Source organism: Mixophyes fleayi, chromosome 4, assembly GCF_038048845.1.
Source record: "Mixophyes fleayi isolate aMixFle1 chromosome 4, aMixFle1.hap1, whole genome shotgun sequence".
NCBI lineage: Eukaryota > Metazoa > Chordata > Amphibia > Anura > Limnodynastidae > Mixophyes > Mixophyes fleayi.
The window spans coordinates 26,974,953-26,984,664 of NC_134405.1; the positions used below are offsets into that span (position 1 = coordinate 26,974,953).

General features: G+C 40.2%; 1 protein-coding gene across 1 annotated transcript; it reads right to left on the bottom strand.

The window, feature by feature from the left end:
* Positions 1 to 263: 263 nt before the first annotated feature.
* LOC142150590 (galactose-3-O-sulfotransferase 2-like) lies at positions 264 to 9,452 on the bottom strand. Its single transcript, XM_075205790.1, has 5 exons — positions 9,357 to 9,452; positions 9,097 to 9,119; positions 7,538 to 7,642; positions 5,913 to 6,210; positions 264 to 1,127 (listed from the first exon to the last, which is right to left on the bottom strand). Exons 1-5 carry the CDS (start codon positions 9,450 to 9,452, stop codon positions 312 to 314), a joined length of 1,338 nt encoding a protein of 445 aa, XP_075061891.1. The 3' UTR covers positions 264 to 311.
* Between the last annotated feature and the right edge of the window lie 260 nt (positions 9,453 to 9,712).

A 9,712-nucleotide genomic window follows, 5' to 3' on the forward strand; every position in this document is an offset into this window, starting at 1 on the left:
AAAGAGGCAGCAGTATCATCGAGATTAATTTAGTAATGCATTCTCTACGATATAGCAATGTCTTGTCCATACATTCTCAGAGATCTTACTACATCTCGATGTATAAGAAGAAAAAAAAGGAATTGGAGGGTACGTGAAGTGATTTCTCATCCTTTTCATATTAGAGATGGCGACTTACAGACTTGCATTATTCATTCAGAGTTGATATTTTTCCTAATATGATACAGATCCACTTTAAAGAGGTCATATTTTTAACCTCATGCCTCAAGCATACGTTGGATACAGTGTTCATCTATGGTCTTCTCACTGAGCTATTGAATTGTAGGAGTAACTGTTAGGTCTGACTCGTTTTGTGTCACCACTGGAAACTGACGTGCATATAATAAATCCATGTACTGCAGCTCTGGAGTCACCATTTTAAAACACTGTGTACGGACGTAAGGCGGAAGATTTGTCTTTGCAGCCCACCCTAGGATCTTTGCCTGTCCAGATTGATAGGGCTTAAAAGCTTCGTCTCTAATATCTTCTACTCCAACAGGCTCCAAGTTCTCAAGACAAAGTTCAGCCAACTGTTGTCTTCTTTCTCTCAACCTCCTCACCTCATTGTCCATCTTTACCCTCCCAAAATGTTCAATTTTTTCCCAGAATGTACGGTTAAAGTAAGAATAAAGGTACCAGTCAAGAGCATTCCATGCCCTTAGTTGCTCTACTTCTCTTTTTTCCAGTGGCTTTGAAGTTCCACGGATGTTGAGTTTAAAGGTCACCACGTCATCAAGCTCCCAACACAGTTCCTCTTTCAAGAAGATCATGGATTCATCAAAGTACTCGGCCAGAAGAACCAAGTTAAAAGTAGCCTCCACTGCCTGGACTCCTGCTCTTGCCAGATCTTCCGTAAAGGGGGCATCAGGATTATGTCCTAGATCAAACCACAATAGGTTGTGGGCATATTGATTGGTTTTCTCTCCCTGTTGATAGTAATGTGATGGATTGGAAATAAATGCTGTGAAATTAGGTGCCTTCTTGAAACCAGTTGAAGAACGATAGTAGGAGAAGGCGGACTCTGCCATTGTAGCTGGATCCCGAATAATGGTGAAAAAGAAGGAGTCTGAAGGCATCACCTTCCGAACCTGAGAAATGAATACATTTTGCTTAATACACATTCTTGTGTAATTATTTTATAATATATGTGCACAATGAATAGCAACTGGTACAATAAATATATGTATGCAGTAGTTCTATGAGAAATACTGAAGATTTATGCCTCATACAAGGGTGGCACACACATGTTACTATTATTATTCTTTTTTTAAATAAAAAGCCAACATATTAATCAGGGTTTTGTGTTACAAGCAAATTACATAAATTGACTTAACAGATACAGGAAAAATAGTAATAGAATCAATGGGAAGAAGGGTCCAATTTTAGGTAATATAGTAGGAAAGATAAAGATAATGGAATATAAGGATAGGCCACTTGAAGAGGTGGATCATTAGGTATCATCTAAAGGTTCTGAAGTTTAAGTAGAGGGGTAGAACATGCTAGAGAGGGGAAGTTACTCTGGAGAATTCTTGCAATTGTGCAAGGGAAGGGGTTATAATATAGTACAACATTTCAGGAGCATTCGGGGGTTAGTAGGTTAGCATGTCAGCACTTTGGATTTAAATCTTCTACATTTTGAGGGGCTTCTTCTCTTCTTCAGGTGCCAGTAAACACAATAATGATAACAAGTGAGGATCTATTTAATCAATGCAAATTTATTACTCATTCAATAAAATGAAGCCACAATCATATATCTGTCCATGCTAGAGCATAGTGGTGAATATTTACATTTCTATGTGTCATGAAAAGGGCCTAAATTGCAGGCTACAACAGCATTGGAAATGGTTGATATACATGTTCACAGGTTTTACATCAAACATCCCATACTTGGTAAGTATATGTTCAATGTATGTCTGTTGATCAACTGTAAGAGTCCCATTATTTAGATTTTGTACAATTCTCATCCCTAACTTGTTTGCAGGGCCTAGATGTTTTATTCGGCACTTTTGGTTTAACAGATGCTTTACACTGGCGATGTATCTCTCCGGGCCTGCTAGCAGCCGATCATCTACGTACACCACTAGGATGAACCAATACTCCTCTATAGTCTTGCAATACAAACAATGATCAGTCTATGAATTAATAAAGTCCATGTCTAGCAGCACAGCATCCAGTTTTATATACGAACACCAACCACTTTAGGTCATATAGGAATTTCTGTAGGAGGCAAACTTTTCCCTCTTGGAATACACCATCATTGTAGTGTTCAGGTGGCCCCATGTAAATCTGCTCTACTAACTCCCCATTCAGGGATGCCTAACCTCTGGGTTCTGCATCTGGCAATAGGCGAGAAGATCTCTCCATAGTCGATCCCAGACTTTTGTATGTAGCCCTTGGCAACAAGGTGGGCTTTATAGCGTTGAATGGTTCCATCTGCATTCACCTATTTACAAAGGAACCACTTGTTCTTTATTGTCTTACAGTCACTCTGCCTGTCAACTATAGTCCATGTATTGTTGTCATCCAGAGCTGCCAACTCTGTATCTATAGCCGACTTCCACTCTTCCGAGTTGCTTGATTTCTCCTCTTGTATGTTTTGCGGTTCACAGGAAGCAACGTTTGCGAATTCCTCTCTATATCTCTTAGGGGGAACAACTTTCTTACTCCTCACAGAACTTCTGCATTCTGGTTGGATATCCGCATTAACAATTTCAGGTTTAGACACATTTTCTGCTGCCTGTACATCCAGCGTTACAAACTTTTGTTGTTGTTGCTGTTCCACTACTCAGCTAGGTGGCGTGATTTTGTGAAACACCACATCTCTGGAATTTATAAGACTTTTACTGGTAATGTCACAAAGTCTATATCCTTTACTCTCCTGACAGTATCTGAGCATGATATACTCCACTGATTTGGAATCTAATTTTTGTCTTCTTTCTTTAGGTATATCTGCATACAGTACGCCTTACAGTCGAATACACAAAGATAATCAACACTTGTCCTTTTCCCAGACCAGGCCTCCAGAAGCATTTTGCCTTTTACAACTATAGTGGGCGTATGGTTTTTAAGGTACTCTGCATTGGACACTGCTTCCGCCAAAAAAAAATTCTCCAGGCCTGCGTCATTCAACATAGTCCGTGCTTGTTCTACAATTGTGCGGTTTGCTCGTTCACTCACACCATTCTGCTCTGGCGTGTAGGCAATTGCTGGTCAACACGGCTGACACCTTTCACAACAACAAAGGAATAATCAATGGGTTATAGGCCCAGTGTTAATGTAAATGATTAAACGAAAAAGAACAGTGGCAGAGGTACGCAAGAATACAATGAAGCTGGTACTTCAGAAAAGTTCTTTATTCAGTACACAAAGAAAAATGCACAGCACAGGCACCAGTATGAGCTTTGCAAAATTACAAGCTTCTGAGAATTATGCAACATGGAACCACTCTTGATTGAAGCTGAAGTATCTAGTGGCCCCCGAGTCCATATACCAGAAGTCCTTCTTGTGTCTGTTACATTCAATGCTGACTCTAACAAAGATAACCCCACCCGCCATATGAAATTGATAATCTTATAAAAGTTCTTCTGAAGAAGAGGATCATCGAAGGTGTGTTGTTTAATCTGAAATTATTTGAATTTGTTCGCTGCGTCTGCAGGTTTGAGATGCCAAACACATAACTGGAGCACCACCACTTCTGAAGGAAGTATTGAGATTATTTACACCCCATACAGATATATGTTTTGTGATATTTAGAAATTATAGGAACTTAATATAGGGATTGAAGGATAGGAGCAACAGATAAGACCAATTTAGTGTGTGAACCAGGAGCATGGTGGCATCTTGTGTGAAGAAGGCACATGATGATGGAAATGTGGCTCAACTGGACATGGCACAACCTGCCGATTTTTCGGCAAGCTGGATATATGCGATAAAGGAGAGTGTGAGTCAGCAAGCTAGCAATTGGGTAGAATATAAAGAGAATAGTGGTCATTGACTTTAAGGGGGAGTTAATTTATAGATTCGGGTGATAATGAGACATCATCAGCTCTGGTCTACTAATCTTTAGCTATAGAGGCCTTTGAGACTACCATTAGCAGACGACTGAGAGATAGTTGAAGACATTGATTAATTAGTAGAGTTCAGGAGCAAAGAGGTAGAAGGATACAAGTTTACCAAGACAGAGGGTATAAATGTAGAACTTGTTGTGGCTTTTGTATATGACCAATGTCCCTTCTGCTGTATATACCCAATAGTTTCCTTTATTAGTGCTGCTAAGTGCACTGGGACAAATAGATAGTCTCATTTAAGGTTGAGGTATACCATTTTTTTAATGTAAGGTAATCATTTTCATACTGAGCATGCGCACCAGAAAGGCGTCTACACACATACGCATTTAGTTTTGGGTATTGTTTACCTGGAGTGGAATGCGGGTGGAACAGTTGCTGGCAAGCATAAGCTGAGTACAATAAGGGCATGTTCTCGGAATTGTGACACAAATAGACATGGACACATCCCCAGAGGCATATGTCTAGCAGATAGTGGAGGACTGGTGTAAGGATACACAATGATGATATCAGCACCACTATCCAGCCACCTCCAATAGATTAATTGCATACAGACCCTTCTAGTTTACAGTACTTAATTACTAGTGTCTCAGTTATTTTCTATCAAGATGAGGATGTCAGTTTGTATTATTTTACTTGACATTTCCAAGTAAAAAAAGCTTCCTGTTTGGAGAAAATGTGAAAGTATTTATTAATAACTGTCAAGACTATATGTTCGCTATGTGTTTATTACAGTTCATTGTGTTATTATAGTGTGCACAAATAGGGTAATGTGACATGCCAAATATTTATGCTAGGCCTAGGCATACATACAAACACTTGTACACCTGGGGGTAAATGTATCAAGCTGAGAGTTTTCTGGCGGCTTTGAAAAGAGGAGATGTTCCCTATAGCAACCAATTAGATTCTAGCTATCATTTTGTAGAATGTACTAAATAAGTGATAGCTAGAATCTGATTGGTTTTCCAAACCCTTCGGAAAACTCTCTGCTTGATACATTTACCCCCTGATGTGTGCCTCGTCCAAATGTTCTTGAGTTGTATGAATTTTGAAATACGCCCGACTCAACATACCTAGGCAAGCATGTTTTTTTTTGCATGCTTCTTTTCCTATGTATGTTTTGTGCTCAAATATGGTCAACACTTCTAATACCCCATTCATACTGCACCAAAATCCCGGGTTTTTGCCGGGGTGAGCTCAAACGACCCGGGTCTTGGTGCAGTATGAATGGTACAGTCAAAAATCCCGGGTCTAAAAACCCGGGTCTTCAACCCGGGATTTATCGAGGGGTAATTCCCGGGTCGGACCCGGGTTGCCTGCACTATGAATGGTGCAACCCGGGTTTTTCAACCCGGGTTGCACAGAAAACAAGCTGATTGGCTGTCAGCCTGTCTCTGGAGGATGATGTGGTAAACAATCACCACCTACTTTTGCATCATCTTTATGCGTCAAAAAACCAGTCACCTTTCAATGACATCACCATTTTTCAGCCAATGAAAACTGCTCTGGTGATGACTCCCACAAATTGCCAGGGCACAGACTTGTGCAGTATGAATGGGGTCAACCCGGGAAATTCCCGGGTCCGAGGTGCAGTATGAATGGTGTTTCTGAGCTGGGACGCTCCGAGCCCCGGCAAAAACCTGGCTTGAAAAACCCGGGATATTGCCAGGGCGGCAGTATGAAAGCAGTATAAGTAGACAAATATTTAAAAGGAGTTTACAACCCTGGCCTAGAGAGATTATATTCCACATGGTTAAGTAAGATCATGATGACAAATAATCATAGTAGAACACAAGACTGTGGTGTTACCTCTCGGAGATTGAAGCGCATATGATGACATAGGATGTCATACTGCGGCCTTGTGGGGGAATCGAACCCTTTCACATAGCGAGAGAAGAAATGATTGGGATAACTGAATTGGTGTTTGAACGGCAAAGCGAAGATTAAATCGTTCCTGTCTCCATAACGGTGTAGAAGATTCAATATGGTGCTCCCAGCTGTTTTGTGGGTCTTTAGAAACACAATGTGACTTTTAGCCTGGCATGTCCGAGAAGAGGATGATGAAGGCACATCAGACACAAAATGTAGATCGGTTGTCTGAGGGGACCTGACAATGGAGTACAGTATTTTAAATCTCACTATATAGATTAGCACATATATTTAAATATGCCTATTAAGACAAATAGATGCATAGCATGGCCCTATCATAAATATTAACTTTCATTTGCATGATGGAATCAAAATGGATTTGATTGTGGATTTTTAACAATGATCTACACAAAATACTCTGCATGGTAATTTATTTTCCTAATTAAGCACAAATCCTTTGGACTCTTCCATTGGCTGAGTCCTTCTCCTCACTATTGAAAACACACTTATACCTAAAGGTCCTAAGTCTGGAAATATTAAAACTCAGTACCGTTACAAGATCTTTCAGACCTCACCGTGTCCAAAAATGGATGGATGAAAATATAGACAATATTTGGACTAGACTATGGTCTTGCCATAAAGATTTATATTGTGGCAGGAAAATTGCCAAAATAATACAGTGAAAGCAACATTGAAATGGATTAAATACAAAAAAATATCCAGGAGTGGCTCAGTTACCAATCGGACATAAATGTGGAATTGAATCTGTGGAATAATGAGAGAATTGATCAATGATACCCATCCAGCCTGATGGAGCTCAAGTAACATGGCAAAGTAGAATAGGTCAACATGTCCTCTTTAGTAGAGACTTCTCCAAAGACTCACAAATCTATTTGCCCTAACTGTGCAACTACCATTGATTAACCTATAGGGGGAAAATATTTATGTAATCAATTAATGTCAATTTTTATTGTCATTATTTAATAAAAATCTTCGGAGCTATTGTTTATTATTTTTCGCTGCAGATTATATTGTGCGAATTCCTGAAAAATCCAAGATGTAGAAAATATAATGGAGAAAATGGTAGATGGGATGATCACTGCATATTACAGGGTTTCCCAAACCCAGTCCTCAGGGCTCCCTAACATTGTAGGTTTTCCATATTTCCTTGCTGGAGCACAGGTGTATTCATTACTAACTGATACATTGTAACAGATCCACAGGTGGTCCTAATTATGTCACATGTGATCTGGAAAACCTGCACTGTTAGGAAGCCCTGAGCACTGGGTTTGGGAAACCCTGGCATATTACATAACTATACATGTTTATTAATTCATTGGCAATGTTTTAGGAAAACATATTAATTGAGCCCAAGAGGAAAGTCTCTTCTCTCTCATACCATAAGCTCTGAGAACCAGTTGGTTAGATCTAGTTAGGTGTTAATCTCTATTGGGTACAATCTAGCATTGCAGTGACAAAGGAGTCATTGTGTTGGATGGCAACATTGCAGAGATTCCTTAATAAATTTATAGCCATAAAACAGAAGCATTTAGTTAGTCACTCACCTCTTTGCAAAGTGAATTCCCAGAAAGTGAATTGTAAAAGTAAGGCTGAAAATTATGAAGCCAAAACACAGGATTTGTACTCGGTTGACATGACCTAACATTCTCCTGTAAATGGAAAAAACACATGTAAGTTTAACATGTAACACGCCATGTTTGCTGCACCAACATTACATTTTCTCGAAGGTGGCTGCACTAATGACATGAATGCATCCTAGGGATGACTGTGCTAAATCCAAAATCCCTCAGAGGGCTGAGGTATTCACCATCTTCCCTTTAGCACTGATCAAGCCCAATGTTCTCCTGCTTTTTTAAGGTACACGTTGTAGTACAGTCTATGGAGACTTAGAACATCTGATCATTTGGCACAGTCCTGACCCAGGCCAACAGGGGTCATAACCCCTAGTGAGTACTGTCCTGTAGTAAAAGATAGAGAAACAGAAAACAGCAACATGAGCTCTTAATATAGACCGAAAACCTGTTTCCACTCCTGTCATAAATTCAAATAACCACATGAAATCTGCACCAATCCTGATGGGTGTTTGAGCAGGGATAGCGAATTGGACAGTGGGGACAGACTGCCCTTAGCTAGTCAGTCATAGCTGCACTTGACTGGGCCAATGAGCAAACCCTCCATGCTCCTGAACAATCATGGGGGCAGATCTCTGTCTTGCAACATTCTGTTCAGTATTACAGGATAGCTATGGTTCCATGAACCAATATGCTATCTAATTGGGATTCAAAGAATATATAACACAATAACATATAACAAATATAGAGTGACATGCAATTTAATACTGAATTGTATTCTTGGGATATTCCACACTATCATTAACCAGACAAAAAGATATGTATGACATTTCTTGCTATGCCAGAAACTCAGTTTCCAAGGTATTGCCAACTCTCATGATTCTAACTGAAGATGGAGGGTAATTTACCTAGAACTTCCAGGGCAATTGGAAATTGTATGTTGTTTTAAAAAAGGTTTCAGCTAAGTCATTTTTACTTCATGCACATTTTCTATTTACAGTACCATAAATCAACATGCTGTGCCAATCATAGGAATAACTTATTTCTGTTGAACCATCTGGCAACATTTAAGAACATGGAAAACACCAAACTTCAAAGTACATGCTACACAATTCATTAATACATGTAATTACTACAATACTGGTACAAATGGAATGTCAAAGGGGTGCCCTGGGTCACTGTCACATGCTGCACAGGCCTGGTACTTTTTCATTTCTTAAGTGATCTCTGGTTAAAGGAAACTACTCTGCAGTCTGGCATTAGTCTTGCAAATCCCTAAGTGACCAGCTATGGTCACTTAGGGATTTAATAACTGTGTCCAGTACTTACTAGTGATGACCAACTGTTTAACAGCAGTCCATGGCTCATATAGAGCCTGCATGTCAGTGAATCGATACAACATACCATTCTCCCATATGATCAGGTTTCTACCGGATGGAGCATCCTTTTGACCGTCAGCACTGTGGAGGCTAGCTAGGGATGGGTTCTCCATTAAGTCAACCTCACAATCCCTCAGTTTTTGGGTTACTCACCTGTGATGGTTCAGGGATTGCGACTGGTGATCCAACAGGGACACACGGTACTATAGGTATAGTGTCAGAGGACCATGGCATGAGGTTTGGGACTCTCTGTGGGTGACCACCCTTTTCCCAAATCATTCTTGATGAAGACTTCAGTGGGAAGCCCTACCAATAGTCTGACTTCCATCTGTCCATAATTATGTCCTGAGTCCAGGGGAATTTTTGGCCACAGGGATGTCCTTAAGCTGCCCCACGGTCCTAGCAATTTGTACCTTCCTCTTTCTCAGCACTTTAACTTCTTGGTCTCCCATCCAGGTTGCAAATGGCCTCTCATGTTGGCTGAGGTAGCTCTTCTGTTCCTGGTTCATAGCATCTCAAAGGTAAAGCCCTCCCTGTGCAAAATAAGAGCTTCTGAGCAATGAGCCATAGTGGGGGACACTGAGTGGAATACCAGTAATAGATATTTGTTTCAGTAACATTCACACTGCATGTGTCCATGTCAGTCATAATGTAGAATCGACAGAACTTGGGATACCCCAGGGCTTGTCTTTTTTTCAGGGTGCTAATGGGGGGAGCTGGGTGTAGCTACAGAACTAATTTCCTGAAATTGGCATCTTGAGAGCTTGCA